Source organism: Urocitellus parryii, chromosome 6 (genome assembly GCF_045843805.1).
Source record: "Urocitellus parryii isolate mUroPar1 chromosome 6, mUroPar1.hap1, whole genome shotgun sequence".
NCBI lineage: Eukaryota > Metazoa > Chordata > Mammalia > Rodentia > Sciuridae > Urocitellus > Urocitellus parryii.
The window spans coordinates 71979111-71993751 of record NC_135536.1 but is presented as its reverse complement, the minus strand read 5'-3'; the positions used below and the strand labels follow the sequence as shown (position 1 = coordinate 71993751).

The following is a 14641-nucleotide window of genomic DNA, read 5'->3' as shown; positions in this document are numbered from 1 at the left end:
TGGGAGATTGAACATAAAGAGACAGCAAGGAAAATGTTGCAATGATGAAAATCTCTATATCTCACTATGGAGGTAGTGGTTACAGTTATGTACATTTGCCCAAATTCATTACACTTAAAAATAGGTGCACTTTATTATAAGCAAACTATTAAAATAAATTTCAGCGAAACAAAACCGTTATGTGCAAGGCGTACCCATGACACATTACTTACTGTGCTCAGCTATCAGTTGCCACGATGCGTCACTTAAGTCGTGTATAAGGGCTTCTTGGCCTTTTCTGTATTTCTCTATATTGATCTTCATATATAAAATATACTGGAAATGAAAGGCATGTGATTGTTTTTAGAAGTTTAGTTGCCGTGGATTAAATATCCATTTAGTCATTCAGCAAACACGTATTGATTCCTCTGTGCCACCAACTGTCCTATGTGTGAGGTGACAGTGGTGAACGAGCTTTTCCAAGCTTCCATCTGTGGAGAAATCCTGCTTCCTATTAAGCATTTCAGCATGCGATAAACATGGTGTTCTGAATATAATTTTCCAAAATAAGAAATTAAAAGATGTTCTGTCTGAATGCATCATGTACATACACACACACACACACACACACACACACACACACACACAGAGTTCCTTATGCAAAATGTATGGGCAGCTGAAGTCACAAATAAGTAATTATTGAGGTATGAGACCCCATGGAATTGCCCACTTGATTGAGAGGTTTCATTAGATAATGTGATGGTGGTGGTAGTAGTCAGGATAATAAGATCATGGATTTCTGTTCTGATCACCCAATACTCAGAAGTTTAAAAATCTAACGTCTCTAGGAATTCTAAAGATGTGGGCTTTGGGATAAATATTTGGCACTAGCCCAGTTTACCCAGAGAGAAACAGGCAAGTACTATAAATTATGGATAAAACTCTTAGTACTGAGAGCCATAGAAGGGGTGCACATGAAACTGTTGCATAGAAATGTTTATAACCATGGATTAGAGTCTACTCATGTATATTTGATCTTGTGTCACTCCTAGCATGGCTTGCCTGCTTATAGTAAACTAAAGTGAAAGGAACCTTAAGCCAAGTCCCAGGTATTATTTTTGCCTCTCTTTGAGCCTGGATGATTGTCAGCCTGGTTCAGCTGGACTTTCCTGTTTCTCTCAGAACTCTCTGACTATCCTCTCTTGGTCTCCTTTGATCTCCTCTTCCACAGTTTGTGCCTTCCAAATTGATTTCCTATACATAGCTCACTGATCTCATTCAACACACTGTCCCTGAAGAGATCTTCCATATATAAATCCTACCTCTGTGCTAATGACACTCAGAGAGACTTCTCCCCTGAGCTCCTAACTTGGTGTGATTAGGTGCTCTTACTTTACAGCACTATCTGGACCCTGTCCACACTGTTGCACTTAACATATGAATTGTATTCACTTATATATGCATCTCTTCAGCTAGACTATGAGCTTCCAAAGGGTAGAATCTTACTCATTCACTATGCTTTGCCAAGTGCTTGGGACTCAGTGGATATTTAAAGTAAAGGGACATGGTCAGCAAAGCAGAGAGTGGTGAGTGAATAAGACAGCTCATCCTGGCCTAGTAGATGCTATTGAACCAAAATACAGAATCTAATCATATCAATCTTTCATATAGGCATCATTTGGTCACCTATTGACAAAATACCAATAACAGTCCCAATTCTTTTAATGAATAATTGATATCATTTTGATAGCCAGAGAGTCTAATTGAATACTTCTATGGGTGGATGAAATGCCTGATGAGTTTGTTTCAAAGGCTAGAAGAACAGGGGCACGTTGCATGTGTGTGGTTATTGGTGATGGTACATATTTTGGCTCTTTGAAGCACAAGTACCCTTTCAAAGTACATTAGTACTTATTATGCTATTTTAATTCACCAAGAAAACATAAAGTACATGGTCGGATAACTATTGTGAAGGAATTTCCCAATGCCATTGCACTAGACATTGGTGGGCCACTTTCCCTAACCATCTTTCTGCTGTAGGACTGAGTGCTTTGTATTTTGTTTTGGCTATTAAATTTTTTTAAAAATGTAGAGCCTCCATTTTCTCATCTATAAAAGGGACATAATATATCATCTGCTTTATGTGGTTTTTGTGAACATCAAATGAGACTGAATCCCTCTAACATGCAAGGCATTGTGCAAAACACTTGGGGAATTTGGTATAGACTCTGATCTTGAAGGTCATTATGGCTTAATAAAAAATGCATTTCTTGGGGCTGGAGATATAGCTCAGATGGTAGAGTGCCTTTCTTGAATGCACAAGGCCCTGGATTCAATCCCCAGCACCACGAAAACAGAAAAAAATGCATTTCTTTTGCACTGTCAGTTTACAAGGGAGTAACATTTATTAGGAGTTATTCCTATTTTAAAAGGATGAAAATGATGCCCACAAGTTAGGTGACCTGCTCCAAATCAGTTTCACCAGAGAATGACAAACTCTAGCCCAGGTCATCAAATTAGAGAAAATTATTGTTTTGTTACACAATATGAAATATGAAAATCTATGCACTTTAAAATATATTTATGTATACACTATATATATAGATAATATATTCAGTCATTCATTATATGCACCAATTAGAGGTATTAAAATTCAGTGGCATATATCTCAGTTTTAGGCATAATATTTTAACACATTAAAATGAGCAAATCGAGTATAAATGAGTAAAACTTGATCTTTTGAGATTGAGACTTTAATTTTAGGGGTCAGATAAACAAATTCATTTGCTATAAAATAGTTATAATCAATATGAAACAGACAACTTAATTTTTAAAAATGGGAGAAAAATACTCAAATGGCTGGTTCTTTGAGGAGCTATCCAAGTGGCTAGCAACATATGAATGGTGCTCTATTATTCATCAGGAAAATGAAAATTAGCCTGACTTTGCCACACATCCAACAAAATGGTTAAACTGAAAAAGATAAGGGGTTGGGAGATAGCTTAGTTGTAGAAGACTGGCCTAGCATGCATGAGACCCTAGGTTCAATCCCCTGCACACACACACATGCATGCGCGCACACACATACACACACACACACACACACAAGTGGGAAACGATCCTTCTAAACACATGAAAGAAAGAAAGAGAGACGGTTTTAGTGAGACTGTAGAACAACCTGGTGCTGTTATGCATTGCTGGTAAGAGTGGCAATTGGTGCAAAGCTCTTGAGAGATCACCAATCAGTAGTAAAGTGGATGATGTGTGTCCTTATGACCCTGAAATTTCACATGAGATTCATACCCAACAGAAACATGTACATATGTTCACCAAGAAAAAAAAAAGATACTTAGATGTACATAGTAACACTCTCTGTAATGGCCCAAAGTCAGCAACTCTCCAAACCCCCATCCACAATAGAGCATATAAATATGGTACAGTCATAGAATGGAATACTACACAGAACTAACCACACTCAACAATAAGGACGAACCTCACAAACACCAGATGAGCAAAAGAGTGTATACTGTTTCATTCTAAGCATGAAATGTTCAAAATCAGGCAAAGCTTGTCACTGATATTAGAAGCCAATAGTGTTACTCTTGTGGAGAGGGGATTGGTGACTAGAAGGATGTAGAAAATACCTGGATACTGTTAATTCTTTGTTCTAAGAGTTATCTTCTTTTCTCACACAAGTATTATTGATCTGAAGCCAAAAGCAATCGAAAACCATTATGCAAAATGAGGTACTCTTGAACTTACCCTTTTTAATTTTTCATTTTCCACGAGCAAGAGGTTTGCTTTTTGATCATTTATAAAGATTTCATTTTCTAACTTCTTTAGAATTTCAAAATGATCATTGACTTTCTTGCTTTCAAGATCTAGTAATTCTTTTAGTTCTTGCTTAATTTTCTCCTGCTCAAACATAAACACAATTATCTCACAGAGTTCAAAGAATAGGACACAAGAAAACTGGCCTACATAGATTATAGTCAGAGCTTGACTCTAAATTAATTCCTGAAGCTGAGACTATAAACATTTTTTCCTAGAAAAACTTACGGACTCCAAAGCTGACTGGTTAAAATTTATTCATGGACTTTGAGAAGGGGGTCACATTTAAAACCTCCAGACATGGAGACAACTTTACAAATAGTAAATACTTTGATGTATGAACAACTGCCTGGCAAAAAAAGGGGGGGGGAATTTATTGAGGTTTTAACAAAGAATTTAATATTTCTTAAAGGAAAAAGATTATTACTTTATGGATTTTTAAAAATTATTTACTGAATTCTGAATTCTCTAGTCAGTGCTCAGTTGTTATACTGCTACAAATCACCTGGTCAATCATCACCAAAGACATCTAATTAAAAAAAGAGAACTGTTTTTATATGAGACTTATAATTGTCTCCTTCATAATCTCTTTATAACATATTACAAGTTACTTTTGGGAGGGTGGCAACTGGGGATTTAACTCAGGGGCACTTGACCACTGAGCTACATCCCCAGCCCTACTTTGTATTTTATTTAGAGAAAGGGTCTCATTGAGTTTCTTAGCACCTCAAAGTTGCTGAGGCTGGCTTTGAACTCTCAATCCTCCTGTCTCAGCCTCCTGAGTTGCTGGGATTACAGGCATGCACTACCATGCCTGACACAAGTTACCTTTTGATATCAGTGCACCTCAAAGAACAGGATGTTTCTAATTAACTGAATTTATGCACATAACTTATCACAAATTATTAATTATAAATTTTAAGCAAGTAGTAAACTTCTCTTTGCCTGTTCCTATTTCATCCACCCCCATAAAACCTCTGCCAATTCATCTTTAAAAAGCATTATCTTTCTTTACCTTATCAAGAAGAAAACTGGATTTTCCTCTCCTGTTGGTGGTTCTTAATTGTATCTCTCTCTCACATACACATATGTGTGAGCCTGAATGTGCATGCATGTGTGGATGTATGACCACAATATGTTCCAAATTTAAAAACATTGGCATTGGCCAGGCATGATGGTCCACACTTGTAACCCCAGTGGCTCAGGAGGGTAAGGCAGGAGGATCACAAGTTCAAAGCCAGCCTCAGCATCTTAGTGAGACCCTACAAAACTTGGTGAGATCCTGTCTCAAAATAAAAAATAAAAAGGGCTGGGGATGTAGCTCAGTGGTAATGTGCCCCTGGGTTCAATCCCTGGTACCAAATATAAAAACAAAAACAAAATAAAAAAATAGCATTGAAACAGTAAGTTTAATAAATGTGGATTTCAGGGTACCAGGTACTTTCAAGGTAACAGGTAAATATGCTGCTTGCATATGCCAGAACTGTAAAAAAAAAATAAAGAAGAATGAATACCCTTTACCGTATTATCTAAGTATTTTGAAAATTCTCTTGCCAACTTAGTAATGCTACTGCACATTATCTTCTCCTCCTGCTGTTGAGCTATTAAAAAAGAGAAAGAGAGAATAACTACCCACAATGGTCTTTAGTTAACTAACATTAATCAAAGTAAGGCATGTACCCAGTTTAGAAAGTCAAATTCTAAAGTATTACCATAATTGAAACCAGCCATCAGGCGCTCCCAAAGCTCACTCTTCAGAATCTAACATTTTAAAAACTCTTTTTATGTCCTTTGTTCCTGCTCAAACAATTTTCTTTAAAAATATGCTTATCAGAATTTATTGATTTACAGTTTTAAGGCATTTTCTGTTTCTTAAAGCGGGTACATAATATGTAATATTTTCACACCCACAAACCCCATCTGCACCCACCACACCAACATTTCCTCCTTCTACTCTCCTCATAAAATCATGTTTTTTATTTAAACAAAGTTTAATTGTTTAGATCATATGATTCATCAATGAACCAAGCTTTATAGTATGATTTCATTTTCTCTCTTTTGTTTTTCCTGGAGTTAAAAAATGCCTCAATTTGAAAAAAATATATTTTGTTTAGTGTTCCATGTATGTATCCTTAACTAATACCAAAATCTACAAGGGATTTTTTCTGCATATGTCATCAAACACACAAGCAAATCTATCAGTTTCATATCTTTTCCTCCCACACTGCCCCTCTGACATGCCTTCCAGAGACTTCTTTTCCTTAGGCCTGCTTTACAGCTGACCTCCTCTTCCCACCTTTGCGTTTTCCTTTTCTCTTCCTCCTATTTCCTAAATCTCATATCATTCACTTTTTCCTGTTTTATTCCCTGAACTTGTTGAAGCAAATTCTTTCCTAGCTCCAAGAGAAAGACTACATGAGAAAAAATGTTTTGAGATATTATACATCAATGTCTGTATTCTGTATCTATACTTCATTGATAGTGTGGGTGGTTATCTAATGTTGAAAATTCTATTTCCTCAGAATTTCAAAGTCTTCTAACTTCTAGTATAATCGTGCTAGTAAGAGGTCTGAAACCATTCTGGTTGATAACCTTTGTATGAGATCTACTTTTACTCTCTAAAAATCTTTAGGATGCTCTCTTTCTCATTTTATCCCTGAAATTCCACAGTAATGTGACTTAATGTACTTTTATAAATTGGGAGATTTGATGGGACCTTTTGAAGTTGGAAACTCATATTATTTTTCGTTTTTTAAAAATATTTATTTTTTAGTTGAACACAACATTTTTATTTTATTTATTTTTATGTGGTGATGAGGAATAGTTAGACCTCCAAGTCAAATCTCCTCTTTGTGCAACTGATTGACTGAGTCCTCCTCCTCATGCTTGCAAAGAAATTGGACCAGATGTTTCCAAACTGCAAGACTTCCTTCCAACAAGTCTCATGGCTCATCTTGGTCTTCACAGTAATAGGGTTAGGCCAGTGCCTGTGACTTCCTACATTCAGCGGAGAGAATATTTTTCTTCATGGGATCTTTTCCCTGTAGGTATTTGCTATTCACATTTCTCTTTCCATTAATAACTTTTTTATTCAATTTCACTTTCCCAGAAATTATTGATATTTATTATCAGATAATATATAAATGAATAATCACCAGATAATAAACACTGGCCAATGTCTTGATATTTTTGGAATTATATATATATTTTTTTGATTTTTTAATTTGTTTGTTCTAATCAGTTATACATGACAGCAGAATGCTCTTGATTCACTGTACACAAATGGAGCACAATTTTTCACTTCTCTGTTATATTAAATAGGGCCCCACCATTTGTGCAATCATGCATGTATCTAGGGTGATGATGTCTATCTCATTCCACCATCCTTCCTATCTCCATGTCCCCTTCCTTCCCCTCCCTTCCTTTTGCCCAATCCAAAGTTCCTTCACTCATCCATGCCCCTCCCCGTTACGGATTAGCACCCATTTATCAGAGAAAACATTTGGCTTTTGGTTTTTGGGAATTGGCTCACTTGGCTTAGCATGATATTCTCTAACTCCAACCATTTACCTGCAAATGCCATAATTTCATTCTCTTTTATTGCTGAGTAATATGTGTATATATATATATATATATATATATATATATATATATATATATCACAGTTTCTTTATCTAATCATCTATTGAAGAGCATCTAGGTTGATTCCACAGTTTGGCTATTGTGAATTGTGCTGCTATGAACATTGATGTGGCTGCATCATTGTAGTATGCTATTTTTAAGTCCTTTGAGTATAGACCCAGGAGAGGGATAGCTGGGTCAAATGGTGGTTACATTCCAAGTTTTTAAAGGAATCTCCATACTACTTTCCAGATTGGTTGCACCAGTTTTCAGTCCTACCAGCAATGTATGAGTGTGCCTTTTCCCCACATCCTTGCCAACACTTATTGTTGCTTGTATTCTTGACACTGCCATTCTGACTGGAGTGAGATGAAATCTTAGAGTAAGTTTTGATTTGCATTTCTCTAATTACTAGAGATGTTGAACTTTTTAATATATATTTGAGGATTAATTGTATATCTTTTTCTGAGAAGTGTCTGTTCTTTTCCTTAACCCATTTATTGATTGGGTTGTTTGGGGGGTTTTTGGTGTTAAGTTTATTATTGAGTTCTTTGTATATCCTGGAGATTAGTGCTCTTCTGATGTGTGTGTGTGGTAAAAATTTGCACCCATACTGTAGGTGCAAATGAGGTGATTGTTTCTTTTGCTGAGAAGCTGCTTTTTAGTTTCAATCCATCCCATTTATTGATTCTCAATTTTATTTCTTGCACTTTAGGAGTCTTGTTAAGAAAGTCAGAGCCTAATCCAACATGATGAAGATTTGGGCCTACTTTTTCTTCTTTTAGGTGCAAGGTCTCTGGTCTAATTCCTAGGTGCTCTCTCCTAGGTGCTGAAGCACATTGGTTTTCCCACTCTCTCTCGTTTTGTTCTCCTCTCTTCCTTCTTTTCTCTGCTTTCTTTAACATCTCCTCTCTTTACCTTGACCCAACGTGAGTTGAGTTTTGTGCATGTAGAGAGATAGGGAGTTCATTTCATTTTATTATATATGGATTTCCAGTTTTCCCAGCACCATTTGTTAAAGAGGCTATCTTTTCTCCACTGTGTGTTTTGGGCGCCTTTGTCTACTATGAGATAACTGTATTTATGTGGGTTTGTCTCTGTGTCCTCTATTCTTTATCACTGGTCTACATGTCTGTTTTTGTTTGCCAACACCATGTCATGTTTGTTACTGTAGTATACTTTAAGGTCTGGTATTGTGATGCCTCCTGCTTTACTCTTCTTGCTAAGTATTGCTTTGGCTATTCTGGGTCTCTTATTTTTCTAAATGAATTTTATGACTGCCTTTTCTATTTCTATAGGTGTGATGTTGCGATTTTAATTGGTATTATATTCAATCTGTTTAGCACTTTTGGTAGTACCGCCATTTTGACAACATTAAATCTGCCTATCCAAGAGCATGGGAGATCTTTCCATCTTCTAAGGTCTTCTTCAATTGCTTTCTTTAGTGTTCTGTAGTTTTCCTTGCAAAGGTCTTTCACCCCTTTGTTAAGTTGATTCCCAAGTGTTTTTTGTTTTGTTTTGAGGCTATTGTGAATGGGGTGGTTTTCCTAATTTCTCATCCTGAAGATTCATCAGTGATGTATAGAAATGCATTTGATTTGTGAGTATTGATTTTTATATCCTGTTACTTTGCTGAATCATTTATTAAATCTAGAAGTTTTATGCGGAAATTTTTTTGGATGCTGTAAGTATAGAATCATGTCATTGGCAAATCGTTACAGTTTGTTTTTTCATATTAAAATTCCTTTAATTTCTTTGGTCTGTCTAAATGCTCTGTCTAGAATTTCAAGGACTATGTTAAATAAAAGTGGTGAAACAGGGCATCCCTATCTTGTTCCAGTTTTTAGAGGGAATGCTTCCAGTTTTTTTTTCCATTTAGAATGATATTGGCCTTGGGTTTAGGATGTATGGCTTACAATGTTGAAGTATGTTCCTACTATCCTAGTTTTTTTTAGTGTTTTGAACATGAAATGGTGCTGTATTTTGTGAAATTTCTCTGTATCTATTAATATGATTTTAATTTTTGAGTCTATTGATGTGGTGAATTATGTATATTGACTTCTATATGTTGAATCAACCTTGCATCCCTGGGATGAACCCCACTTGATCATTGTGCACTAGCCTTTCAATAAGTTTTGTATGTGACTTGCTAGAATTTTATTGAGAATGTTTGCATCTATGTTCATCAGGGATATTGGTCTGAAGATTTCTTTCCTTGATGAGTCTTTATTTGGTTTTGATATTAGGGTGATACTAGCTTTGTAGAATGAGTTTGGAAGGGTTCCTTCCCTTTCTATTTTATGGAATAATTTGAGGAGTATTAGTATTAATTCTTGTCTGAAGGTCTTGTAGAACTTGGCTGAGAATCCATCTGGTCCCAGGTTTTTCTTGATTGGTAGGCTTTTGATGGCATCTTCTATTTCGTTGCTTGAAACTGATCTGTTTAAAAATGTATGCCCTCTTTATTCAGTTTGGGCAGATCATACGCCTCTAGAAATTTGTTGGTGTCTTTGGGATTTTCTATTTTACTGGAGTATAGATTTTCAAAATAGTTTCTAATTATCTTCTTATGAAATTATATTTTTAAAAAATCTTTAACACACATTTTGTTGTGAGGGAGCAAAGAAGCATGTATTTCATCTATCACATTTAACTAAAAGCCACAGCACTGTGCTCTGTGTGACCTGAGCCTACGCAGGCTGTCTATAAGTGGAGTACTGGGAGGTGCTCTCTCCTAGGTGCTGAAGCACATTGGTTTTCCACTCTCTCTTGTTTTGTTCTCCCCTCTTTCTTTTCTCTGCTTTCTTTAACATCTCCTCTCCTTACCTTAAGAGATTCAGTACTTGCAATGTATTGCTCACCTTTAAACTCAGAGAGTTTCTCATGTCCCACACCCACTACAAAATGGGATAGGAGGAAAAGTTGTGCAAGTAGAAATTTGGCAATAAAATAACTATGTATTGTGAGTCTGGTTAAAAGTAATAAAGCGCCAAGAAAACCTACACTGAATTGTAAATAAAAACCTGGCAAAAAGTGGAATGTCAACTGAGAAATGGGAAGAGGACTGATTATTTATGTCCTTCTTATTAGAGTTGTAAAAACCTCTCTTGGCAGTAATCATATTCATTTTTGAATATTTGTTTATTTTTACATTGGAACATATTGGGCTTCCTCCTTAATGTTCCATTTTGACATAGGCTATTTTAATTCCTGCCCCCATGTTCATTTTTGCTACCTGATCATTCCCACTCCCACTCCAGTGGATGCTTTTTGCTCCCATTTCAATTTTTTTCTGTAACTTTTGATTCTGGCCTGCTGATTAAATGACTCTTCTCTCATCATCTATAATACATAGGCTCTGGAAGTGGTTCCTGCTTAAAGACCTGCACAGACTCCCTAGATATCGATTCTCTTCTTCCCAAATACAAGAGAAGAGGCAAAACTCTGGGATGATTCTGGACCTTGGGTTCTTGTGGAGAAAATGATTCTTTTTATATCAAACACACATGTGATTATGCTATGTAGTAGAATGCAAAATATGCATGCTTGCAGACATAGTTCACATCTTCCACTAAATTTTCACCTATCTTTATCTTAGGTGTAGGTTAGTGAAAACACACACACATTTATCATATTTACATTGATGAATAAATAATATATAATTTGCAAATTCAGAGTAGGAAACAAAAAAAAATTTCTCCATGTGGTAGCTGATATAGGAGTTAGTTCTACCTTTATAAGTATGGAAAGAAACAATATAATACAGTGAATGGATAATTATTAATTTTAAATAGTCTTTAGAAGAGAAAGAAAACATTTGACAGTAGCAATAATACGGTTGTGATGTGAAGGCATGGAGAAGAGTTAATTAGTAGATTAGGGGAAAATTAGAAAAGAGAGAGTAAAAGGAAGTAGAAAAAGTTGGATGGATTTCACCATGACTTCTCTGGGTTGAAAGGGAACCTGGGATGGAAATTAATTACCAAATACTTCATGTGTACCTGTAAAAATATTATAGAGCTCTTCTAACTTTTTATATTTGATTTCATACTCTTCTTCTGCTTCCTGAAGTTGTGGAATATATTCAATTAGTTCCTCTTGTTTCTCTTTGTGAATTTGTGCTTCGTGAACATATAATTCCTTTAAAGAAAATAAAGCTGGTTGAGAAGTGTGATTTTGGAGAATTTACAAACAATTTAGAATTCTGTTTTCTAACCCTAGGTTCCCAGAACAGTGTCTGGTATATAGTATGTAGTCAATAAATATTTGTGTTCTCACCACTGACTCTTTGGCAATCTATAAATCTTTTAATTTTCTTATCAATTATTTAATTTTCTTATTCAATTGCCTCTCCAAAGATCCTTCAGTTATTAATCTTTACTGATACATTTCTATTGCTATGTTATGCACAACCAAAAATATAGTTGAGAAAATATTTCCCTTAGTTGATCATATTTCATGAAAAAGGGCATCAAAATAATAAACAAATTCTAAGGAATGTGCATGTAAGTAAAATTTGGGAAGAGGATTAGAAATAATTGGATATAATATTGCAAAAAATAGAAAAAAGTACCCAAAGCAAAACATAAAGATGCCTGCTTACTTAATCAAAAATTTTATTTAGTTTCAAATGCATTAATAGTTGGGTTTCTTTTAGCAAATTAGAGAGGGTGGGTATTTGGACATCCTTTTGATGGAGAAGCTTGGCTGCACTTTAACTAATACATTGATGTGCTGATGTCCCCTCCCAAATTGCCATGAGAATCCTTATGAATAAATGGAGAAAGATGAAAAGGCATATAAGAAAATAAAACATCATAATTTAAGAATCATGTGAAAGTGGGAATAAATTTCTCCAAACTGCAATATTGAGATATTGAGCAGGTAAAGAAACTCAATCTACCATTTATACTACATTCTCTAAAAAAAAAAGGATAGCCTGGGGTTATAAGTAGATATGTTAGTGTATTCATTCATTCCCATCCCATCACAGGTTTGGTTGCCAATGCTGCCCTGACCAGGTTGATTTAATGCCTTGAGTGATGGTGTGGGGTCCCAAGTGCAGTGCGTTTAAGACAAGTTAAGTTGTTGCTCATCTATGGGCTCAGGTTGTTGGAGTAGGACCGCCAATCAAGTCCACACCTTCTTCAGTTCCTTCCTCAGTATGTCTGATTTCTGAGCCACATGCATATTTAGTTCAGTGATGATGAGCTCCAGCTTCTGCTGAGTCCCAATCTCAAGAAATTGGAGGCATGGAAGAGAGAAAAAACAGAAAACAAAAACATGCAGGCTCCTGTCCAAGCTCATGGGTTCCAACGCATTCTGCAAGTCTCAGTTTGTCTTGCACCTCAAGTGCCTGTCCTGCTGACTTCAGGCTTGAGTACCCAGGTGTAAAGCTGACAGCCTGTGGAAATTCTGTAGCCAGCAAACTTTATTGCAGAAGATCAAATCCTATAATAAATCACTTATTTAGAGGCTCTGCTTCTCTGATCAGACCCTGTCTGTTGTGTGGGACCCAGTAGATCCAATGGTACTCAGCATGGCAGGCAAGATCACACAATATGCACATAACTGGTGAAGGTTCTGACAGAATTAAAGTGGAGGCCCCTGGCCTATGTAAGAGTCAGTCACTACACTTCCTGGGAAACACTATCTCTAAATTTATATAAGTTTATATTATAACCAAGCAATTAATGTTCAGGTCTGATTTCCTTAGAACTTATGGATCAGAGACCGAAAGAGTAGGAGGACTTCTCGCTCTTAAATCTAGTGGTTTTGCTTTCCTTCCTTGTGACTTTAGGCTCTGATGGTTTAGAGAGGTTACTGCTGAAGAGAAGAATGATCCCATTAAGGGCAAGGGAACCAATAATGATTCCATAAATCAAACTCTGAGATTACTTTCTTTCCATTTGGGGCTTTTAATGCCACTGGACCAAAGACAGAAATGGTATTACATTGCATCCAAGGTTATTGATGTTGATTGTCAAGGGAAATATGTGTGCTATATAGTAATGGCACAAAAGCTGTCATCAGTCCTTGCCTTGCGTAAATGAGGCATAAAAGGACACAGCCCTGTAGTGGAACATGGTCTGGCAGAGTGCAAGCTGGAGGTATCTTTATAGTAGTTTTGCAGTTGATTGTCTTGTTTTGTAACCTGCCAATATTTCCACTTGCAAAGTCTTATACTTCTCTTTTACTTATTTTGCCTAATTGCATTGTATAAACTTGCATACAATATTAAATAAGGTCCTTATTCCTTATTTGTGTTTCTATGGGAATTTTCTCCACTGTTTTACTTTTAAGTATGGTGGTAAATTCTTAGCATTTATCATCAAAAAATATGGCAGGTCTTGAGGTATAGCTCAGTAGTAGAGCTTAGCATGTATATGTTCAACCCCCAGCACCAAAACCAAAACAAACAAACAAACAAAAAATCTGAGATACAGACAGCTTCTTATCATCTCTTCTGTAACCTTTTTTTAAGCTACCTTTGCTTCTCACTTGGGTTACTGCTTAACTTCCCAGTTGATCTTCCTACATCCACTTTTGCTTTCCTAAATTCCACTTAATTTGGCAGCTAGAGAGAAGCTATTTTTTTAAAGTTGTAATATTTTACCTCTCTACTCAGTACCTTCCAGTGGCTTCCCAGCTCAGCAAAGCAAAGGATAAAGATCTTACAAAGGCCTATAGGGATGTGGCAGATAGGGGCTGCTCCACCTGGATCCTCCTTAAGGGATGAATCCCTGCTCTGTTGTGAGAAGTGTGGTTAACTGACACCTCCAGAGCTTGGCTGCTTCACCTCACCTCTCTAGCCAATGTCCTGCTCTTGCAGGTATAGCTCCCAATTGTGACCTAGCAAGAGGTTTTGTGTGGTTTAGATCTGGACTGTCCTTCAAAGTCTCATGTGTTCAGAAGTGGGACTTTGAGGAATGATGGGATCAGGAAGGCTCTGCCTTCACCAGTGGATTAACCCATTTATGGCTGAATGAACTACTGGGAGGAGGTCAACACTTGTAGGCAGGTGGGACCTGTTCAGAGGAAGTGGGTCACTGGCAACATATCCTGGGAGGGTTTATCTTCCTCCACTTGCATCCATCAGCTTCCCTGATGCCATGAGCTGAGAAGTTTTTCTCCACCAGGCCCTTCCACCATGATATTCTGCCTCACCTTAGGTCCAGAGCAGTGGAACTGAATTACCATGGACCAAAAC

General features: G+C 36.5%; 1 protein-coding gene across 1 annotated transcript in view; it reads right to left on the bottom strand.

The window, feature by feature from the left end:
* Ccdc175 (coiled-coil domain containing 175) overlaps window positions 1-14641 on the bottom strand; it is a 71789-nt gene that overhangs the window by 4907 nt on the left and 52241 nt on the right. Inside the window, exons 14-17 of the mRNA XM_026410040.2 lie at window positions 11433-11571; window positions 5332-5411; window positions 3742-3894; window positions 213-315 (exon numbers count right to left, since the gene is read on the bottom strand). Of these exons, the coding sequence (XP_026265825.1) occupies window positions 213-315; window positions 3742-3894; window positions 5332-5411; window positions 11433-11571 (475 nt within the window). The remainder of the gene's footprint in view (window positions 1-212; window positions 316-3741; window positions 3895-5331; window positions 5412-11432; window positions 11572-14641) is intronic.